The 23,298-nt window shown below is 53.2% G+C and overlaps 1 protein-coding gene across 1 annotated transcript; it reads left to right on the top strand.

Moving 5' to 3' along the window:
• The first annotated feature begins 12,525 nt into the window (after window positions 1-12,525).
• On the top strand, window positions 12,526-22,811 carry NOX5 (NADPH oxidase 5). Its single transcript, XM_074353933.1, is given in 11 exon segments — window positions 12,526-12,694; window positions 12,789-12,850; window positions 12,963-13,283; window positions 14,796-14,974; window positions 18,201-18,424; window positions 18,427-18,460; window positions 19,315-19,549; window positions 20,802-20,940; window positions 21,120-21,215; window positions 21,218-21,241; window positions 21,244-22,811. Coding segments are annotated over 11 exon segments (1,935 nt in total). The 3' UTR covers window positions 21,696-22,811.
• The last annotated feature ends 487 nt before the right edge of the window (window positions 22,812-23,298 follow it).

Raw genomic sequence — 23,298 nt, 5'->3', positions numbered from 1 at the left:
ATGTACAGATGTACAATTTGATGAATTCTGATCAATGTGTGCACCCATGGGATCACCACTGCAATCAGGACAGCTAACATTTCCATCCCTCCCGAAGAGGTGCAATTTTCAAACTCCCAATTTATCCCTTCCTCCCCCCTTTACCCCCTGGGAACCATAAGTTTTTTCTCTATGTCTGTGAGTCTGTTTCTATTTTGTAAATGAGTTCATCTGTGTTTTTTTAGATTCCACATATAAGCGATATCATATATTCGTCTTTCTCTTTCTGGCTCACTTCACTTAGATTGACCATCTCCAGGTCCATCCATGTTGCTGCAAATGGCGTTATTTTATTCCCTTTGTGGCTGAGTAGTATTCCATTGTATAAATATACCACAGCTTCTTTATCCAGTCATCTGTTGATGGACATTTGAGTTGTTTCCATGTCTTGGTTATTGTATATAGTGCTGCTGTGAACATTATAGAGTATATGTGTCTTTTCGAATTAGAGTTCCCTCTGACATCCCAGAAGCGGGACTGCTGGATCATATGGTAAGTCTAGTTTTAGTCTTTTGAGGAATCTCCATACTGTTTTCCACAGTGGCTGCACCAAACTGCATTCCCACCAACAGTGTAGGAGGGCTCCCTTTTCTCCACAGCCTCTCCAGCATTTAGTGTTTGTGGACTTTTGAATGATGGCCGTTCTGACTGGTGTGAGGTGATACCTCATCGTAGTTTTGATTTTCACGTCTCTAACAGTTAGCGATGTTGAGCATCTCTTCATGTGCTTGTTGGCCATATGAGTGTCTTCTTTGGAGAAATATCTATTCAGGTCTTCTGCCCATTTTTTGATTAGGTTGCTTGTTTTTCGATATTAAGCTGTATGAGCTGTTTGTATATTTTGGAAATTAGTCTGTTGTCAGTCGCATCATTTGCAAGTGTTTTCTCCCAGTCTGTAGGTTGCCTTTTTGTTTTCCTGATGGCATCCTTAGCTGTGCAAAAGCTTCTGAGTTTAATTAGATCCCATTTGTTTACTTTTGCTTTTGTTTCCATTGTTGAAAAAATACATTGCTGTGATTTCTGTCCGAGAGGGCTCTGCCCGTGTTTTCCTCTAGGGGTTTTACCGTGTCTGGTCTTGGTTTAGGTCTTTAATCCACTTTGAGTGTATTTTTGTACATGGTGTTAGAGAATGTTCTAATTTTAGTCTCTTACTTACAGCTGTCTGGCTTCTCCAGCTCCACTTACTGAAGAGACTGTCTTTTCTCCATGGTGTATTCTTGCCTTCTTTGTTGTAGGCTGATTGACTGTGAGGGCATGGCTTTATTTCTGGACTCTCTGTCCTGCTCCATTGGATATTCGGGGTCTTTTGTGTTTCCATAAAAATTTTAACATTTTTTGTCTCAGCTCTGTGAGAAGATGTCCTGGGTAATCCGATAGGGATGGCCTGTAGGTGGCCCTGGGCAGTGTGGCCACTTTAACAGTGCTGGTTCTTCCCACCCAGAAACGTGGTGTCTCTTTCCATTGGGTGGTGTTGTCTTCAGTTTCTTCCATCCGTGTCTCAGTTTTTGGAGTACAGGCCTTCTGCCTCCCCGGGCAGGCTTATTCCTAGGTGCTCTGTTCTTTCTGGCGTGATGGTGAGTGGCGCTGCTGCTTTACCTTCTTCTCCTGCTCTTTCATAGCTGGTGTGTAGAGGTGCAGCTTTGCCAGACTCGCCGATGAGCTCTGGCGGTTGTCCGGTCACTTCTTTATGGTTTTCTATGTACAGTATCAAGTCATCTGTGAACAGTGATCATTTTATTTCTTTGTTTCCAATTTGGATTCCTTTTATTTCTTTTTCTTCTCTGACTACTATGGCTAGGACTTCCAAAACTGTGTTGAATAGAAGTGGGGAGAGTGGGCATCCTTGTCTTATTCTTGATCTTAGAGGAAATGCTTTCAGCTTTTCACTGTTAAGTATGACGTTAGCTGTGGGTTTGTCATGTGTGGCCTTTATTATGTGGAGGTGTGTTCTGTCTGTGCCCACTTTCTGAAGAGTTTTTGTCATAAATGGGCGTTGAATTTTATCAAAAGCTTTTTCTGCATCTGTTGAGATGATCGTATGGTTTTTATTCTTCAGTTTGTTGCTGGGGTGCATCACGTTGATTGATCTGCAGGCACTGAAAAACCCCTGCACCCCTCGGATAGCTCTCCCTTTATCATTCATGGTGTAAGATCTTTTTAACGCGTTGTTGGAGTCGATTTGCTAGTATCTTGTTGAGGATTTCTGCATCTGTATTCATAAGTGATACTGGCCTGTGGTTGTCTTTTTTTGTGATATTTGTCTGGTTTTGGTATCAGAGTGATGATGGCCTCATAGGTGAGTCTGGAAGTGTTCCTTCCTCTGCAAAGTTTTGGAATAGTTTCAGAAGGACAGGCGTTATTAACTCTTCCTTAACCACTTGGTAGAATTGACCTGTGACGTCATCTGGTCTTGGACTTCTGTTTGTCTCTTGCGACAGTCTTTATTTTAAAATCTGTTTTGTCTGATGTAAGTATTGTTACTCCAGCTTTCTTTTGGTTTCCATTTACATGGAGTATCTTTTTCTGTCCCCTTCCTGTCAGCCTGCATGTGTCCCCGGCTCTGAAGTGGGTCTCTTGTAGACAGCATGTATGTGGACCTTGTTTTCTCAGCGTCTCTGTGCCTTTTGGTTGGAGCATTTAATCCATTTACATTTAAGGTAATTATTGATACATATGTTCTTATTGCCATTTTGTTAATTGTTTTGCATTTGTTTTTATAGGCCTTTTTCTCCTCTTTCTTCTTTTGGTTCTCTTTTCTTATGGTTTGACGACTGGAGAAGTTCCCTTAACATTTGTTGTAAAGCTGGTTTGGTGGTGCTGAGTTCTTTTAGCTTTTGTTTGTCTGTGAAGCTTTTAATTTCTCCCTCAAGTCTGAGCGAGAGCCTTGCTGGACAGAGTGTTCCTGGTTGTAGGTTTTCCCCTTTCATCACTTTAAGCATATCGTTCCACTCCCTTCTGGCCTGCAGAGTTTCTGCTGGAAAATCAGCTGATCACCTTATGGGAGCTCCCTTGTATGTTATTTGTTGCTTTTCTCTTGCTATTTTTTATATTTTCTCCTTATCCTTTATTTTGTCAATTTGATGACTTGTCAGTTTATGTGCCTTGGTGTGCTCCTCTTTGCGTTGACCCTGTGTGGTCCTCTCTGTGCTTCCTGGACCTGGGTGACTGTTTCCTTTCCCAGGTTGGGGACGTTTCCAGTGATCATCTCTCCAAAAATATTCCCAGGTCCTCTCTCCCTCTCTCCTCTTTCTGGGACCCTATAATGCGAATATTAGTGTGCTTTATGTTGTCCTGGAGTTCTCTCAAACTACCCTCATTTCTTTTCATTCTTTTATCTTTTTTCTGCTCTGTAGTAGTGATTTCCACTAATCTGTCTTCTAGCTCACTGATCCGTTCTTCTGCCTCATTTAGTCTGTTCTTGATTTTTTCTAGTGTATTACTCATTTCAGTGATTTTATTCTTCAACTCTGTTTGGGTATTCTTTATATTTTCCAACTCTTTGCTAAAAATTTCACTCTGTGCATCTATATTCCTCTTGAGTTCTCTGAACACCTTCACCATCTTTACTCAACTCTTTCTCGGACAAATTGCCTATCTTCTCAACACTTATTTCTTTTTCTGGGCTTTTATCTTGTGCCTTGGCCTGAGAGATATTCCTCTGCCACCTCGTATTATCTGTCTTTGTATTTGTACTTTTAGGTGGGTTAGTTACGTTTCTTGACCTTGGAGAGGTGGCCCTCTGTTGGAGATGTCCTATGCATCTCAGCAGTGCACACCTCTCTTGTCACCCAAGGGCCAGGGTCCAGCAGGTCCTAATGTAGAGTCTGGCCTGTGTTTGTGGATCCCTTCCACAGGCTTTGGGTTTGTTGTTTTCTTTTTTCTGGTATCTACCCTCTGGTGGATTAGGCTGGACCAGAGGCTTATGCAGGTTTCCTGGCAGGAGGAGCCGGTGCCTGCCCACTGCTGGGTGAGGTTGGTCCTGGACCTCTGGTGGGTAGGGCCATGTCTAGAGGCCTGTGTGGCTTAGGTCTGCTGATGGGTGGGGCTGTGTTCCCGCTCTGTGTGTTGTTTGGCCTGAGGCTTCCCTGCAGGCTGTTGGGTGAGGCCCACATTTCCTTCCTCTGGGAATCCTAGAGCCTGATGGTTCTTGGCACCTACCTGTCAAAAACAAAAGGCTAGAATAATATTTTTCTTTCCTCCAACAAAAAGTCTGCTTTATAGCTGCTAGCCTTATTCCAAGAACCAATTCTTAGGAAACTGGATTAAGACATAAATGTACAGATTCCTGGATCAGTGCAAGCTTCCCTCCCCACTTAAGCTGCGTGTGCTCCACCCTGCCGTCCTTGACTGAGTGGCTGCTATAGTCCAGGCACTGCTCTTGTCTTGAGATTCATTTGAGAATGAAACAGACACCTGTCCCAACCTCCTGGAGCTTACAGTCTAGTGGGGGGAGACAGACAAAAAACAATAAACGTGATAAGGAGGTACATTATATAGCACATTAGAAGATGACACATGCAGTGGAAAGAAGAGGGTAGAGCAGGGTAATGGGGGTCAGTAGTTTGGGGTTTGTGAGACCCATCTTTGAAACAGGGTGCTCTGGGTAGACTTCATGAGAAGGTGTGAGATGAGCAAAAGCTTGAAGGAGGTGAGGGAGTAAGCCAGGTAGCTCTCTGGAAGGAGGATGTCCCAGGCAGAGGGAATAGTCAGTGCAAAGGCCCTGGGGCAGGAGTATGTCTGGTATGTTCAAGAAATACGGGGAGGCCAGTGTGGCTGAAGCTGAGTGAGTAAAGAGGAAAGCCTGAGATGAGGGTGGACAGGTTGTGGGTGCATGTCATGGAGGGTCTTTGGGGGGCTTTGTGGTTGTTCTGAGTGTGATGAGAAGCCCACTGCAGGTATTAAGTAGGGAGTGACCTCGTCTAACTTATACTTGCACAGGATCTCCAGGGCAGCTGAAGAGAGGACAGGCTGTAAGGGGATGAGGGTGGAACAGGGAGGGGCGGGGAGTGGCTGGGGAGGGAGCCCCAGAGAGGCAGTCAGATTCCGTACCCATTTCTAATGTGGCAGTAGAAGCAGCCAGCTTTGCTTGTGGGCTGGATGTCAGACCTGTGGGAAAGAAAGGAATGGATGAGTGCTCCTAGTTCTGAGGGTGGATGGGGACGGGTCATTTACTGAGATGGGATCACCAGGGTGGCTCAGAGTTAGGGGATACCATGCGTCCAGCTTTGGACGTGTTAAGTGTGGGATGCATGCTGACGTCCGAGTGGAGATGTTAACTGGCAGCTGGATCTGTGGGACCACAGTTCAGGGCCAAGGTTGGGGCTGGACACATGCACTTGATGATGCGTTTGAAGACCATGAGCCAGATTAACTTAGTGAGGAAGTTAGTTTAGGTAGAAAAGATAGTCTGAGCCCTACTGATAAATACCAGAAAAAAGCAAAGCAAAACAGGATTTATCAATGAGTCAGGACGCTGAGGAGTCAGTGAGCTAGAAGGAAACCAGGAGAGGGTGGGATTCCGGAAGTCAGGGAGACAGAGGTTCAAGAAGGAAGGAGAACTCACCTTCATCGACCATGTCTAAGGACTGGGGACGACCACTGGGCTTGGCCGTGAGGATGCTATTGGTAATTTTATTAAGAAAGATTTCTTTCAGGGCTAGAAGTCTGATGGGAGTGGGCTCTAAAAGAAAAAGGGAATGAGAAAGTGGAGACTGGGTAACAACTCTTTCAGGAAGTTTTGCTGCTAAGGAGAAACGGGGCAATAATTGGAGAAACAGTGACCCAGCTGAGAAGAGGGAAATGATGCAGAAAGCAAGGGGGTGATGACCGGTCCCAGCCCTGGAGTGGGCGAGAGGATGCACAGGGGCTTCAGGGCACAGGGCTCGGGCAGCCGCCAGGAGGGGCACGGGCAGGTGACCCGCCACCTTCTACGCTTGTCCGCCTCTCAGCCCCCCCTTCCTACCCAGCCTGGCGCGGGGAGTGGCCGCAGCAGTGTCCCCACCGTACAGCAAGCAGGAAAGTCCGTAGCTACAGACCCAGGTCTCCACATCAGGCCCAGGAATCAGCAAATCATCTGCTGTAGGGCTGGAGTGAGGAGGTCGCACCTCTGACAAAAAGTGCGGAAGAAAAGCACTTCACGCCGCAGGACAACCTGTCAGGAGCGCATCAGGCGACGAAGCTCTGCGTCCTTCTACAGCAAGACGCGCCCCGTTTTGTCCACCCGAGAGAAGAGGAAAGGGGGTGTTCACCGTTTTTCCTTCCATGACGACGTTTCGCTTCATTACTAATCAGACTAAGGCAAATAAAAATGGAAAGTGTCGTTTTTTGCCAGATGACCAAATACTTCAAAGGCCAGTTCTTGGTACTCCCAAGTGTTTGGTAAGACAGGCGTTTTCTTAATACGTGGGTGGGAGTGAAAGATTGGCTCAAGGCCTTTGGGAAACAGTTTGGCTGCTGGCTGCGACCAAAGCCTCGGAACAGTTCAGACTTCTTGGGCTTAATGATCCCTCTTTTGGGAATCCAGCCTAGAGAACCTGTTGGGAGCTTGGACAGAGATTTAATAAGATTTCTCACAAACTTGTGTCTGGTGATGGAATAAGTAAAAGAAAATCAGCACAAAGGGTTAGTTTACAACTTCTGACTCATTCTTACTTAATAACACAGAGAAAGGTTTGAAATATGTTGGTAACTTCAAAAAAGGTACAAAATTATCCCCAATGAATCATTCAATGCTATCTTAGGGATTGTATATCCTCTCTTCAATTATGTGTAGACTGAAAATTATCCTATTTATTGAATTTCCTAAAATGTTAATAACCATATATTTCTCCATATTTGTAGTTGGGTTTTCTTCATACCAACTGGGCTGGTTTCATTTCTGCCTATTTTTATTTAAATTCTAATTTTTTAATGGATTCTTTCTTTCCTTTTTTCTTTGAGGATTCCAAATATGCTTACCATTTATTATTTTCACTTCTTACAGAATGAATTCCCCCCGTTACTGGTTTGATTGTCTGTCTTCTCTATTTTTTAAATGAAATGTAGTTGATTAACAATGTTGTGTCAATTTCTGGTGCACAGCATAGTGATTCACACACACACACACACACACACACACACATATGTATTGTTTTTCATTATAGGCCATTATGAGGAAGTGAATATAGTTCCCTGTGCTCTACACTAGGACCTTGTTGTTTATCTCTTTTATATATAGTGGTTTGTATCTGCAAATCCTGAATTCCCAATTTATCCCTCCACCACCACCCCCCTTTCCCGCTAGTACACAGGTTGATTTTCTATGTCTATGAGTCTGTTTCTGTTTTTATAAATAAGTTCATTTGTCTCATTTTTTAGATTCCACACGTAAGTGATATTATGTGGCATTTTTCTTTCTCTTTCTGGCTTATGTCACCTAGTATGATGATCTCCAGGTCCATCCATGTTGCTGAAAATGGCATTATCTTATTTTTTATGGCTGAGTAGTATTCCATTGTGTATATACACCACATCTTCTTTACCGAGCCATCTGTCGATGGACATTGATGTTGTTTCCACGTCTTGGCTGCTGTAAGTAGTGCTGCTGTGAGCATGGCAGGGGTGGGGTGCATGCATCTTTTTGAATTAGAGTTCCCCCTGTTACATGCACAGGAGTGGGACTGCTGGATCATATAATTTTCAGTCTTTTGAGGAATCTCCATACTGTTTTCCACAGTGGCTGCACCAAACTACATTCCCGGTTATAGTGTAGGAGGGATCCCTTTTCTCCACACCTGCTCCAGCATTTATCATTTGTGGACTTTTGAATGATGGCCATTCTGACTACAATGAGGCCACGCATCCTGTCATCCGCCTCCTCCCTGCTCCAATGCTACAGAACAAGAAAGCAGTCTTCTAGAACATGTTCATTTGAACTAAAGTCTATGATAAAAATTGTGAAAATTTCTTTTTAAAGATGTCTTCCTTCTAACAAACATTTCAGAAGGACAGGCTTTCCCCTCAATGATATTGTTGCATGATAACAAAAATCATAAAAACTGCAAGCGTTCATTGTCAGCTATTACCAGATACTGATTATAATTCCCTGTGCTGTGCAGTAAATCCTTGTAGCCTATCTACCTTATATGTAGTAGTTTGTATCTGTTAATCGCAAACTCCTGATTTATCCTATAATGGAAGAGAATCTGAAAAATGTGTGTGTGTATACTGAATCACTTTTCTGTACACCTGATTTACAATGTTGTAAATCAACTATATTTCAATAAAAATAGAATTTGAAAATTGATAGAACTCTGACCTTGAGGTCTTCCCAATTCTAAGAAAAGAAGTCAAGCCTAAATCGAAACCTTGAGGCTGAGCTCCCATGATGTTGTCATCACAGCACAAAGCCTGGGACGGTCCCCCTTGAAAGAAGAGCAGACGCCCTCCGTCCTGTCTGGTGCTCTGTCTGGACGCATTTGGATCCGGTGGTTGCCGCAGGGCCACGTCAGAACGGGAGCAGCGCTTACCGGTGCCACCGGAAGATCTCCCCGGTTCCGCAGAACTTACCTTCCCTGGGGACTGATCCGAATGAGAGCCTCTGAGCCTGTGGGCAGAGAACAGGTGGGTGACAGCAGAGGGATCTGGGGGAGTCCTGCCGGTTCAGGGGCCGACGTGACTCACACAAGGAGCCTTTAGGTACCCCACCAAAGCCACAGGCTTGGATAAACTTCTACCAAACAGCTTTAAAACAGAACTAAACTAAACTAAGCGAAAGCTATTTCCCTCATTTTGGAAATGAACCAGAAACATCTGAAGCTACCAGGGGGAAGCCCCAGTCAGCAGCGGGCGGCCGGGGGCTCTGCCCGAGCCTGTCGCTTGCCAGACAGCACAGAAGTGAACAGCCCTCGAGACTTTGACTGCACAGTCTAAGTGATCACATGATTTCTCTTAGATTTTTAACAAAGAGCTTGCAGACCTCCATTTTCCCACAGGTCTCCTGGGCAGAAAGCCCCTCCACATGGCTGTTCCAGCGTGTTTTTACAGGGGACGTTGGGGCTGGTGTGAGCGCCCCGCGTGGTCACCTGCACAGTCTCACATTCAGCCCCAGATGGGCCGAGTCCCTGCCGAGCCACCTGCACCTGCTGCTTCTGGCCTCTGGGCTTCGCTCTCCTCGTCTGCGGGAAGGTGACGCTCACACCACCAAGCGGGGCCACATTACGTGCTGAGCTGAGCAGTGTGTGTGGAGTCCTCCGCGGAGCGCTCGGCTTAGGCGGTGCTTTAACACGTGTGTTGGGGACTGATGCTCTTGTGGTCGATGCGATCTCACCGAGCATTTTTCACCGCGTGTTTCTGGGTCTCCCACCTGCCCAGTCTCCTTGAGGGAGGGAGAGTGGAAGGTCCTGGGCCAGATGGAAGACACCCAGCGTTCTTCCCAGGGGAAGCCTTGCCACGCCCATGCACCAAACCTCCTTGGCCCGAGCTCGCCGCCACACAGCACATGGATCACTGAGAGGCTGTGGATGCCAGCAGCTTTTTAGGAAAGTCAGGAAGAGGAGGAGCTGGGGAGAAGTGAACTGTGGGCTTCACGATGCAGGCTGCCATGCGGACAGCAGGCTTCGTGGAACCTGCGGTCTAGAGGACGGCAGAGGATGAGCGTGCCAGGAGACGCGGCCCCGCCACCTGAAGGCGGCAGAGGGCGAGTGGCTCGTTTGTCCAGCTTTCCATTCCGGTGACAGGGGACGGGCAGGGCTCCTTTCCCCTGGGGGCCCACAGAGGGCGCCCTGGCCGCCGGGGGCAGGAGTTGGGGGACCTGAGCTGCTCCTGCCTGGCTGCTGGCTGCTGCGTGATCTTTAGCAAGTCACCAGCTGTCTCTGGCGCCGTTTTCTCGTCTGGAGAAGGAGGACTTGGCCAAGCCAGACTAGTAGCCACACTGAGCGTTTAGCATCTCATCGGGTCTTCACAGCAGCCCTCTGTGGGAGGCCGACTGTCACATTTACAGACGAGGGAACTGTTGTGCCCTGGGGTCGTCCGCTGGGGCAAAGCAGGCTGGACCTGAGGTCACGGTCCCGGGGGCAGTTCTGGCCTCTCGTGACGACCTCGTGTCCCACGAGCTCTGAACCCCGAAGAGTCCCCCCTCCTCGTCGAGGACTTCGGTTTCCTGCTGTGCCGCTTTCTTTGCCGCCATGCCCTCACCCTCCACTTCCCACCGGCTTTCCAGCCTTGTCTCCACCCCTTCCCCAGCGTTGCCTTTCTCCTTCTGTAGGCCAGCACGCTACGATTTCTGAGAAGAGGGAGGGGAGCAGCTGGCACCCCGTCCCCACCCCTCCGGGCTTACCAGGTGCATGCAGCCTGTTTCCCAGAGTTGGCTCTGCTTTGGGGAGTGCGTCCTGTGGGGTCCCCAGGGGTGGAGGAAGGGGGGCACTTTAACCCCAGGGCAGTGCTTCTCCAGGTGTGAGCCCGGACCGCCCAGCATGGGTCACAGACATCCAGGGTGCTGGTGGAATGTGCAGATCCCTGGGCCCCACACCGAAGTGGGTGAGTCTGAATGTGTGTTGTAACGAGCTCCCCGCTTCTGACAGGCACGTGTCAGGGTTGGAGCCGCTTCTCTTTCGGAGCCTGCACTGTTGGGCTGCAGAGGGTGACGGATGTCTTAGCACTGACCCATCCTTCTGTGAGATTCCTTAGTGGCAAACCGTCCTTATATTGTTGGAGTAAGTCCTTCCTGTTAAAGCTGGATTGTTGCTTTTTAAAGCAAACTTCAGGATTTAACTTGGTTACGTTTAGTGAGAGTTTGGCATCTCTGTAAGTTAAACTTACAGAATTTTCTTTTGTGCGTTTACTGTCTTCGTCGGGATTGGGTATCGCTAGCTTTGTAAAACAAACAGAATCTTACCGTCGTGTTTTACAATCTGAGATAGTCTGACACTGGACGTGTGTTTTGAAGACTGGCAAAGGCTCGGCCATAAACACAAGCTGGGCCAGGCATTATTTTAAATGGTTGACACTGAACTCCTTTTGCAATTTCTTAAATAGTCACTGGTTGGCTCAGGTTGTTACTTCTTGAAGTGAATTCATTCCTCTCAGTCGACCGAGCGTTTGCACACAGAACTCTCATGTTTCTGGATCCCCTTCCTTTTCTGGAATCTGTTGCCTTTCTCAGTATCAGTGCTGCCTTGTTCTCACTTTTTCTTTAATCACACTTTTCTACTTAATCTTTTCAAAGAACCAACTTGTTTTTTCACTATATTGAGGCATAATCGATGTGTAATAATTAAAAATGAACGACTTGATGAGCATTGACATATGCACATCTGTAAAACCATCACCAAAGTCGTTTTGACCTTTTTAGTTTCCTAGTTCCCTAACTTCAGATTTTATATTTTAGAGTCTCCCCTTCTACTTGTGTGTGTTTTATTCTTTTTCTAGTTCCTTAAGTGGAAGCTAGCTCATTAATTTTTTTTAGTTTTTTGTTTGTTTGTTTGTTTTTCCAAGGGGGTAATTTGGTGTATTTAATTGATTGATTGATTGATTATTTTAATGGAGGTACTGGGCCTTGAACTCAGGACCTCGTGCATGCTAAGCCCTCACTCTACCGCTGAGCTAGACCCTCCCCACCACTAGCTTATGTATTTTAAACCTTTATTTATAAACACAGCTGATCCTCATTTTTCATGGTAGTTGTGTTCTATAAAGTCACCCCAAACCCTGAATGAGCCAAGTCTGAACCTTTACTCCCAGGGAAGATACAGGGTTTGGTTCCTGCCAACCTCTGGGCACAAATTTTTCAAATAACAATCAATACACAATTTTGTTTTATGTGTGTTTCTGTTTAAAGATTCCTCTGACAGCAGAAATCATTGGTTGTTTCACACAGATCTTGCATCAGTGCATTGGGACTCGTGCCTGAACGAAGCCCACCTCTCGTGCGTTCCTCCACGAGGCGCGGCGCGTGGCTGAGGCACAGCAGCCAGGACTGCAGCCCTCCTCCCGGGCATCTCAGAGAGCAGACTCACCGGCAGAGGGCGCAGAGCGTGGGAAGCGTGCAGCCCTGCGTCGTCCGTGGGAAGGGCCCTTGTTCACAGTCTGAGAGCTGAACGAGCAGGCAGGGCGCCGCCTTGTCCGACCGCAGCTGGACGTGCACGCCAGCCCCTCAGATGCTTCCACTTCATGGGTGCCCACGGTGACCTCGAAAGTGCTGCCAAGCGTTGATCTGGTGGGGGCGGGGGGTGTGTGACAAATTTCACCAAGTAGGCAAATTCACAAATATGGAACCTGCGAGTGACGAGGATCGGTTGTAGCTAAATCACTTAAGGTTTCATTAAACGCATGGGATGTAGACAAAAGCCATCCTCCCAGAGGAAAATTAATAGAACAAGAGGCTGTAGATCCTCACTCATCGCCTCAGTTTTGGTTTGCTGGGTCCTGACGCCCAGAAAGTGCTGTCCCCGTGTTGCCCCTGACCGCTGCTCCGATTGCAGGGCAGCCGGCCCATCTGCGAGGTTTCAGATGGCGGACTCTACGTTGCGGATCAAGCCCTGGGCCTGGAGAGCCAAGCCGGAGGTCCGCGTCCTGACGTGGCTCGGACTCGACGTGCTCAGGCAGAGGGGAGACTCGGGCACGATGGAGGAACCTCGGGCCTCAGCGCTGAGCTCTGCCTCTGTCTCTGACCAGCTAAGTAACTCAGCTGCTCTGAGCCTGCTTCCTCCCTGTGAGACGTCGGAGGGAAGAAACGGGTTCAGAGCGGCTGAGTAACTTACACCTGCTAACAGAGACCAAGCGAAACAGTGAGCAGGAAGGGTTCGAAAACAGCGAAGAGCTGTGCACGTGTGAGGTAGGAGGGTCGCTGCCATCGTGTCAGTAGCGCTCCCGGAGGGGACCGTTCTCTGACCTCGAGCTCCCAGTCTGGGGTCCAGCTCATGGGGCCCTGTCATTCCAGAGCCTAGAGGTTTAAGCCTGGGCCAGCCCATGCCAGCTGGAAGGAAGAGAGGGCGACTTGGTGCTGCTCCCACCGCCGAAGCTGGTTCAACCCCCTGGGAGGCCCAAGGCCCTTGCTGGAGGAAGGCAGAGGCCCCGGGACCATCGTGAGGCCCCATAGCCTCGGCCACCCCAGACCCACACGCCTGTCTCCTTTGTCTCCCAGCGCCGCGAGTGCCAAGGAGGACGCCAAGTGGCTGCAGTGGGTGACGCGCCAGTTTGAGATGATTGCAGGTGAAGACGGGGAGACTGGTCTGCAAGAGTCCAAAAGAGCCCTGAATGCGGAAGAGGCAAGAGCCCACTTGGGGATGGGGCCCTGGGTCCGCGTTTCGCGGAGGACGAGCAGCCTGGTTTGCAGGGCGAGGTGCCGCGCAGGAGGGAAACGTTGCTCCCGGCCCCCGGGGCCCCACTTCTGAGCAGGGCCGGAGGATGTTTCTGTCTCTGCCGCGGGGCTCTTCCGCCCCTCTCGGTAGCCGTGGCTTCCTGGGCCTTCAGACGTATGAAGCTGGAAATCGTGCCCTGTCAAGTCTTAAGATGCTATTGACCTCGCAGTCACCGCCCTGCTCGGCGACGGAGGTGACGCTGACCCGCACCTCCTGCCACTGAGTAAGGTTCCCACGGCTTGTGTCCACTAGAGGCCGTTTGCACTGCCCCACCCTCCCCAGTCCTTCTCGGTGCCAGACCCTCTGCCCATTCCCAGCACAGCCTGCGTGCCCGACAAACAGCAAGGACGTGAGCAGGGAGGCAGGAGGATGAGCCTCAGATGCCAGCCTCTCCGCATGCGTCCCTGGGCTGGCGTCTGGTGGTGGCCTGCGTCCTTTAGAAGCACCAGCCGGCGAGCATTTGAATGCCCCTGTTGGATGGGAGGGACCCTCACTTGCTGGCACCAGGGATGTTGCTTGGAACTCTAAATGTCCTGCCTCCTTTCATGGTCAATACGGGGAAGGGAAAAAGAGACCTGCCCGACAGGGGCTGTACAGTATCTCAGATAACGGCCATCCGTGTCGGCAGAGGGTAGTAACGCATCACTCAAGGGACCCAGGGCGCAAGAGTGAGGCCAGGGCAGGGCTGACGCCCACGGTGAATGTGGTGCTTGGGACTCTCACTTTGTCTGGGTCGGTCAGCACGGCCTCCAGGGGGGTGTCGGGCCTGACGGATCTGCAGCAACGACCCGGCCTGTCCTAGACCCTGTGTTTCCAGCGCCAGCACCAGGCCTGGCAGGCAGGGTCTGCGCGAGACATGGTTGTTGGATGAATGATGAATGGAGAGGATGAACTGGCAAATGAGAGCCAGTGCCGTTGGAAACAGCCCACACTGAGGGCGCCTGGACACCAGGGCAGGGGAGGCCCAGGCCTCCGGCGGCCTGCGCTTGTCCCTCCTTCCTGTGCTCACTGCCCCACGGGGCCACCCTGGGAAGGACCAGGCAGGACCCGGGGTGGCCTTTGTCTAACCCTTTTCCCCTGTTGAGTACGGGGCCACCAGGGGTCTGGATGGCAAGGCCGACGGGGACGGAGAGCCTGTGCAGATTACCAGGCACCAGGGCCGGAGAGGGGCCCAAGGCCCGGACACAGCCATCCTCGCTGCCTCTCGCTAGAGCCCAGACTTGCCCTCAGCTGGCTGGAGGGCCGTGGACACGGCCCCCTGGAGTGGCTTCGTGGGTAGATCACACCTTGTGTTCAGGCACCTGGGTGCTCCCTGAATCCCACCACCCCACAGCATGCACACACACACACACGCAGTGAGTGAATCCAGAGCCCAGCCCTGTGGCCACACTTGCCTGTCTCCCCCTCTGCTCGGCACAGTCCTTCTTTGTTGAGAGATTCTTTGCCTTGTTTGACTTGGATGGAAGTGGCACCATCTTGCTCCAGGAGCTGTGGCGGGCGCTCACCCACGGCAGCCCCGTGGGCAAACCCGGATTCCTCTTCCAGGTGTAGGACGTGGATGGTGAGGCCCTTTGTGGGGCTCGGGGGGCTCGGGGGGGGCAAGGGACTTGGCCCGTCTCAGTGGCTGTCTGGCTCCCCTCCCTCCCTCTCTCTGTCTCTGTCTCTGTCTCTCTCTCTAGGTTCCCCGCCCTATCTCTGTCTGGTTCCTGCCTCCCTTTTGTTGGTTAGAAGGTGGGACTCTGTCCAGGAGACAAATGGCCTTGATTCAACTCACCGGAAGCCAGGACTTTCCTTTGTTCTTTCCTATGTTTGAAAAAAGAAAGTGTTTTGTTGATTTTTGATAATAAAAATAGCCCACTGTGAACATTTTAGACGATACAGAATGGTTTAAAGAAGAAAGCAAAAATCACCCGTCATGTTTTTCTACACCGCCTTCTAACTGATCACACACACGTGTGCACCACACACTTTTTTTTAGACAGAAAGGTGTCACACTGTGTGCACTGCCCTTTCCACTGAATATAAACACTTGTGCACGTAAGACTGTTACTTTAGACCATCATTTTAATTGTAGTAAAATATATATAATATTAAATCTACCACTTTAACCGTTTTTATGCCCATTAAACACACTCACGCTGTTGTGCAGCCGCCAGCAGCGTCCACCTCCGGAACTTTCCTGTGTCTGCAAGCTGACACTGACACCCCTCCCTCCTCCACCCCCACCGTTCTGCTTGCTGTTGCTGAGAATCTGACGGCTCGAGGTACCTTCTGGAAGTGGAAGTATTCATGGTTGTCCTTGTGCAACTGACTGACTTCCCGCAGCACAGTGGCCTCAAGGCTCCCCCGTGCTGCACCGTGTGGCAGGATTTCACCCGTTTTTGAGACTGAGTAAGACTCCGTTGTGTGTGATACTGCACTTGCTTACCCACCCGTCTGTCGGTGGACACGAGGGCTGCCTCCCCCTCTCGCTACTGTGAGTCATGCTGCTGTGAACATGGTGCACAGATATCTCTTCAAAAAGACCGTGCTTTCTGTCCCTTTGGGCACGTCCCCCAGAGTGGAGTTCCTGGCTCCTCTGTCCGCAGGGCCTGTCACCTTCCACAGCGGCCGCACCGTCTTACGTTCGCACCAGCAATGCACAGAGCTTCCGGTTTCTCCAACCCTGGTTACTTTCTGGTTTGTTGCTTTTTTTTTATGATAACAGCCATCCCAGTGGGCGTGAGGCGGTGACTCAGGGTGGTTGCAGCGGCACCGTGGCGGCTGCTTCGTGTCCCTGCTCCGGTGTGCTCCGGTGCCCCACGCAGCGCAGGCTGGCCGCCACCGTCTCTGACTGAGGCCGGGTTACCGCGGTTCACACCTCGGCCCCACGGGTTATTAGTCACGTGGCGCTGGGCAAGCTCCTTAACTTCTCTGTGCCTCATTTCTCCACACATCACATAAAAAGCACGGTCATCGTAGTAGTAGCTTCTCACGAGGCTGGTGGAGGGGCCGTCGCTGACCTCTGTGCACTCAGAACCGCGCCCGGTGTGGCTGCCCCTTTCCAGGTGTCAGCTGCGGCTCGTCACCATTCGCTCAGACCCCGTTTCCAAAACAGACAGTTCCGTTGTTCCCCGCTCTTTTTTTTTTTTTTTTTTTTGGCATTATAAGTGACACTGCCGTGACCATCCTGGTGTTCACACCTTTGGCAACTTTGTGGCTTAGAGGGTCTCTGAAGGCCTGAAGCCATCAAAGGAAGGGAAGCTGAGGTGGGGAGGAGGCGCCCAGCAAGACTGGGGTGGTTGGTGAGGCCAGACCGTGTGGGCCCCAGAGGCCGTGTCTGGAGCTTCAGGGCAGTGAGCAGCGGGGAGCCACTGAAGAGCACTGAGCAGGGGAGTCACGGGGCTGGATTTGCACCTGAGAAGCGCAGCCTGGCTGCAGTTGTGCCCCCTCTGGCCCTGGGTTCCTCTGGCTCTCATCCCCACCTGACGCGGGCTCGCCAGGCCTCACGGGCCTCGCCGAGGCTGGGACCGGCCTCGTCCTGCTCTCCTGGGTGCTCTACGTCCGCGGTGAGCACTTAGCGGGTGCAGGAGATGGGAAGACAGGTCGTTGGACGCACCTGGGGATGAGGGACGTTTAGGGTCAGCGGAATAGAAGGACAGAGGAGTAAGGAATAAGAATGCGTGCACAAGAATGATTGTGAAGGGGACACTGGGTCTGAAACTGGCTCAGGAGAGAATAAGGCTGGATGGATGAGAGGGTGTGAAGGGGACCGGGGAGGGGCTGGGGCTCTGGATGTGGCAGAAACCTGTTGCCCGGTGGCTCTCGACCAGGAGAGCTGAAGACAGGAGGCGTGGCCGGGGAGCGCGGCGTTAGCTCCGCATCGTGCTGTGGTGACAGACTTTGGCTTTGCCCCAGGTGGCGGCCACAGTACCAAGGAGACTTTCTGTCCCTGTGCAACCACCTTCTTCCAGATGCTGCTTTACGTGCTATATAATCAATCACCTGTTATCCTTGAACCAATTCTGCAGAAGGGGGGTGATCAGCCCCATCCTAGAGATGAGCAAAGTAAGGTGCAGTCTCTACGGGGCTCGGAGCCGCCGCCACATGGTGGGGGCAGAGGTGTGTTGCTGCGACAGGTGTGTCTACACCCAGACGCCCTGAGATCACTGACACGAGTCCTCCTGCTCAGGCTGGTTCCAGGCCCCTGGATCCCCCAGTTCGCGGATGCTCAGGTCTCTCATGTAAAATGACAGCCTGGAGTCGGCTTTCGGTGTCCGTGGGTCCACGTCTGCGAGTCAGTCAGACGCGGCCAGAACCTGCAGTGGGGAGTCCGCCCACACGGGGGTCCGCGGTCGTGTGGTCACGTCACTCTTAGCCACTCACCCACACGTAAGGCCACCAGGCTGGAACTGAGGGCCCAGCGGTGGCCTCTCAGGGCCGCGTGGGTGAGTAGAGTCTGCTACCAGCCAGGGAGCAGCAGGGAGCCCCTCCTCACTCTGCCTCACACACAGTTCGCCTCTGGGTAGTCGGGGCTCCGGGCATGCAGCTCCTTGTGGACTCTGAGCGGATGGTCTTGGAGGTCGAGTGGTACTTAGAGAGGAGGCTGGAGATGCCGGAGGAAGCCTTGCACTGAAACCAAAGGTTCTCCATGCTTGAGGAGGTGTTTGCCTCTGTTGAGCAAACACTAGGGAGCCATGGAAGGTTTGTGAGCAGAAGGTGCCACATGCTCTTCCATTGCCTGGACTATACTCCTGAAGACGGTTGGCAGAAAGCTGGAGATGACCGGACAGGAAGGGGTCACTGCTCGATGCAGTGGTTGTGCAAAGCAGGGGGATCTGCAAGGACAGAGTGGGGTCGGGGGCCCCCCCTCGGCTTCCTCTCACTTGGAGCAGGCAGCCGCTCCATCGACGCGGACGAGCTGCGCACCGTGCTGTAGTCGTGCCTGCAGGAGAGCGCCGTCTCGATGCCCGCAGAGAGGCTGGACCAGCTGACACTGGTGCTCCTCCAGTCGGCCCACCGGGACTGCAGCGGCGCCATCACCTTCGGGGAGCTGCGAGCCGAGCTGCAGGGCTCCCCGGGGTCATGGAGAGCCTGACCGTCGGGTACCTCCCGTCTGTGCAGGGCACTGCGGGTTGGCCATTACACTCCAGCTGCAGAGTGGCCCGCTCCCGCCGGTCGGCTCCTCCTCGCCCACCTTCTCTTGGGGACAAAGGTTCCACCTTCTGCATGTCTCTTTAGAATCGGCTCACAATATTAAGCACCTACTATGTGCCGGGCATTTTTACAAATACACCAGTGCGAGGAAATTACAGTTACAGAAGGGCGTTCAAGTTACTCCACCTGAAGCAACGAGCCTAGGCTCACACAAGGCGTTGGCCAAGGCAGTTTATTTGCTCAGCCGGTCAGCCAGCCACTCGCGGGCCGAGCCCTGCTCTCAGGGATGGCGGAGGCTGCTGGGCTGCATTCCAGGTGGAGAGACGTAATCTATACCAACAAGCAGACACATAAACTAGGTAAGCACAAACCTGATAAGAACTGCAGAGAAAATAATATAGAAAGGGTGTAACAGACCCAGACCCGACTGACCCCAGGCTCTGAGTGGCGCCACCTCAGTAGTTCATTCTTGCGTATTGACTTTCTTGTGCGTTACCATGTGTCTCAGGCCCTTCCATCCTTTTCAGTTGCCTCCCTTTTTTTCTAGTTGGGAAGTAAAGAGAGGTAATAAAAATGGCTGTGGAAGTGGCATCAGACAGACCAGAGATTCATCCTAGGCCCACTTTGCTGTGTGACTATAAGCAAGTCACTTGACCTCTCTGTTTCCTGGTATAAAAGGAAGCCATCTTGCTTGCCACAAGGCTCCAGAGGGTTAGTGGGCTACAGAGGGAGTGGGGTCTCCAGGTTCAGACTCCTGTGGTCCCTCCCACCACATCCCTCTGAGTGGAGCCCTCTCCCCCAGTGCTGCCCACTGGCTGACGCCTCCCACTGCCAGGCCACGCCAGCGCCGTCCTCGCCCGCTGACCTCCGCCTACTGGCACAACCACCGCAGCCACCTGCTCTGCCTGGTCGTCCACGCGGGCCTCCCCTTGCTGCTCTTGGCACTGGCAGCTAGTGCGCACCGGGCCCTCGGTGCCAGTGTCATGGTGGCCAAGGGCTGCGGCCAGTGCTTCAACTTTGACTGCAGCTTCATTGCGGTAGGGCTCCATGGGCGCCTGGGGACGCGGGTGGCGGGGCTAATGTGGCTCCTCTTAGACAAAATGACCCACCTGTGGACACCTGCAGCGCCAGAGTAGGATGGCACCTTAGAAATCAGCTGGGCCAGTACTCAGTGGTGGAGATTAAGACTCAGAGAGGGTCAGTGAGTTGTTCGTAGTCACGCAGCAGGTAAGGAACATAGTTGACACTTCTGTGTGCTTACCGTGTACCAGCCAGGGTGCTGAGCACTTTCCATTCAATCCTCACAGTAACCTAGGTGGGCCCAGAGGAGGCGGGGTGGGCTCCCGTTCAGGGTGCCAGCTGGAGAGAGAACACTTCGAGGGGCCTTGACTGCCAGACTAAGGAGCCAGACTGTGGTCCTGGGGACCGGAGACCGAGGGCTCCAAGTGTATTTGATGGAAAGTACAGCAAAACAACTACACGACAACACAAGTGGAACTATCACAACTAAAACAAAACACAAACAAACAGAGAACACCCTCCCCGCCAGTTACCCAGCACGTGCTTATTTATCGCCGTGCGCCCTGCTGTCCTTCACCAGGGCTTTGCGGCACGAGACAGCCGGGAGGCAAGGGTCACCCTCACGGTCAGGGGTGTTCGTCTCTAGTTCAGATACTCTCCTTGACAGTATCGGCCTCTCATCTGAGTGGGCCCCATTTTAGCCGCAGGACTGGCTGCAGAGAACCCACGCCGGCAGCGGGAGCCGCGTGACTCATTGCGTTATTAGCAGCCCTTTCAACCTGCACTGTCTCTGAAGGGAGCTTTTTCAGCTACTTGTCCTTCCTGGGGGTGGTTAGTTCAGTTCGTGAAAACCGGATACTGTGATCTGCACGTCCCCGTACCGCGGCTTGCAGAAATGCATTCAAGCAAACGAGCAAGTGGGCAGCCCTCACCGTCACCGCCCGGGACGTCTCAGGAACCACAGGCGACTCTGCCCGTCTGACGGACGACTACGCGAGGGCCCACGTCAACACAGACACTGACCACCAGGAAGGGCTTACGTGCTTCTCACATGTTCAGACAAAAGTAATAGGAGCAGACGTCCTGTAACACGCGCTCTCCCCTCCCCAGACCCGGAGGCCCCACTCTGCAGACCGCAGCGGTGGCCCTGCGGGAGCAGCGCGGGCTAGGGGCCGGGAGGTGGTGGCGGCCCGTCCGGGGGCACGGCCGGCTCCGGGCAAGGGCGGGGCACAGAGCAGGCAGGCCGGCTCTCTCCCGCTTTGCCGCCAGGTGCTCGTGCTCAGGCGCTGCCCCATGTGGCTGGCTCAGGCCCTGCCCCTGGACCACAACGTCCAGTTCCACCGGCTTACGGGCTGCGTGGTGGTCGGGCTCTGTCCTGTGCACACTGTGGCCCACGTTGTGAATTTCGGTGAGTAGCCTCGGGCTGGAGTGTGGGTGCGGTGGGACGTGGGCTTCCCACAAGCCACCTGGTTATCCTGCCCCTGTGTGTCCGCCTGCCCGCTGGGCGTGTTGGACTTTGGACGGGGAGGGGTGGGAGCCCCAACGGGCAGGAGGAGTGAGAGCAGCTTGTCTCGTGCTTGTCTGCAGCACTCCGGGCTCAGTCCGGGGCCAGCGCCTTCCAGTTTTGGGAACTGCTGCGCACCACGAGGTCCGGCGTTGGCTGGGTCCGCGGCTCGGCCTCCCCAGTGGCGAGGTGCTGCTGCTGCTGCTCGGTTTGCCTGCTCCAGCTCCCGTGGCCGTCGCAGCAGCCACTTAGAGGTGCCCCAGCCCTTGCCCCTGCCTCTCCCAGGCTGGGCTCCCACTTTCTCGTCATGCTGTGTCCCCTCTGTGTCCCCTCCAGGGCCCGGGAGGGTCCCGGGCTGGCCTGCACGTGGTGGACACATGACTGGGTTCTGCCCTTGGGCGGTGGTGTGTCTGGAGGATTCTGCCTTTAGCTGCCTTGTCCCCTCGCCCTGTTGGGTTAGGCTGGGCTCAGGACTCGCAGGGAGAGGGAGGAACACGGGCTCTCCCGGGTTCTGGTCCCTACCCCGCTGCTTATGGGCACTCATTTCCCTCATCTGTAAAACGCAACTACAGTTCTTCCGAAGGGCGTGGGAGCCTATGGAGGAACCTAGTAAAATCCACAAAGGACCCCATGTGGGACTTGCAACCACGTGTGTCTGAAGTCTTTCGCTCCAGACAGACTTCAGGCACCACTGGGGGGCGCTGCGGAATCAGCGATCTCGAGAGCTTTTGTTTTGCCGGGAAGGAGACTGGTTCCTGAGTGCCAGTGAATCGAGGAAGGGCCGGTGAAGACCCGGCCCCACCCTGAAGCCCCCGCTCAGGCAGTGCCTCCAGGCCCAGACTCGGCAGAACTGTGAGGTCAGGAGACCTCGTTTCAAGATGAGAGTTTCTCTAGCTGCCAGCCCCTCACCCCAGCACACAAATGCACACACCACCCCGACCTGCCCAATCCCTGCCCCTGCACACATGCACGCGCACACACGTGTGCACATGCACACGAACACACGCACGCACACGTGCTCATGAACAAACACAGACACGCGTGCACGCAAGCACGCACACGCACCCCTCCCTCCCTGTACCCGGAGCTGGGTTCTGGGCTTCCCTCTGCTCTGCAAGGTCAGGAAGGGCCAGGCTTGGAGGAGACTTCTGTGTTTCAGGCCCTGCGCCTCACATCGCCATAGGTGGCAGGATGGGATTTGCTGGTGCACAGACGACCCGGGCCGTCCATCTGGGCGTTTCCTGGATGTCCAGGAACAAATGCACCCCGAAGGCCGGCTGTTCTCCCTTCACCCACGTGTCGGCAAGGTGTGGACACAGCTGGGCCTGCGATGGCCAAGGCCGACCCACACCCGGAGAAGAGAGACTGCGGATCGGGGGTGGGTTATGGGGTGTGTGCTGCCCTTCCCCCTCACGCTGTGAGCTCCCGAGGTCAGGCCTGTGGCCCCGCAACCTCCCACAGAGGGAAGGAAAGGGGGCCTAACCCGGACACCAGTTCCCACCAGGGGGAGGGGTCGCTTGAATGGACTCATCCATGCAGGCGGGTTGGGCCAGCCTTGCAAGTGGGCGGAGCAGGCGGCCGCCTTCCAGGTGCAAGTTCAGGGGCCTGGGAAGTTCCCTCCCAACTTCTTTTCTTCCGCGTGCAGAGGTGAGGACTGGCGTGGGCGTCCCGACGGCGATGGCGATGGCGGGGCCCTGCGCCTCCAGCCCCCGTGTAGCAGGAGGGGGTGGGGCTCAGGGTCCCCGGTCCCTCTGCAACACATCCTGCCCCTCTTCCCATCCTGCTTTTCTGCCTCTAACTCAAAAGAGATGAATGACTTTGAAAGAGCAAATGAATCAGAAATAGGGAAAGCAAAAAAGAGTAATTTTGCCAAGTTATTATTCAAAGGCGCTGTCCGGGACCGGGCGCGAGAGCAGCCCCATCCGTCACCCGGCAGAGCCCTGGGGGCCGCGGGGGCGGCCGTGCTGCCTGTGCTCTGGGCGTGCTGGGCGCTGGGGCCCTCTGCCAGCTGCCACAGATGGAGGGAGGGCGGGCGGCCAGAGGGACACTGAAGGGCCCAAGACAAGGCTTACTGGCCTGCTTTTCCTGATGGGCCGGGGCTGGAGGCTGCGCTCTGGGCTGGGCCAGCTCTGGGGGGGGGGGGGTGCGCCCCTGGAGCAGCGCGAAGCCTGGGGCTGGAGCCTGCTCTGCCCTGCTGCCCCCACCCCGACCCTTCGCTGCCCTGAGGGAGGCAGCCACCACCCCATCCTGCCGCAGGGGCCC

The sequence above is a fragment of the Camelus bactrianus genome, chromosome 27 (assembly GCF_048773025.1).
Source record: "Camelus bactrianus isolate YW-2024 breed Bactrian camel chromosome 27, ASM4877302v1, whole genome shotgun sequence".
NCBI classification, from domain to species: domain Eukaryota; kingdom Metazoa; phylum Chordata; class Mammalia; order Artiodactyla; family Camelidae; genus Camelus; species Camelus bactrianus.
This window is presented reverse-complemented; position numbering and strand designations above follow the sequence as displayed.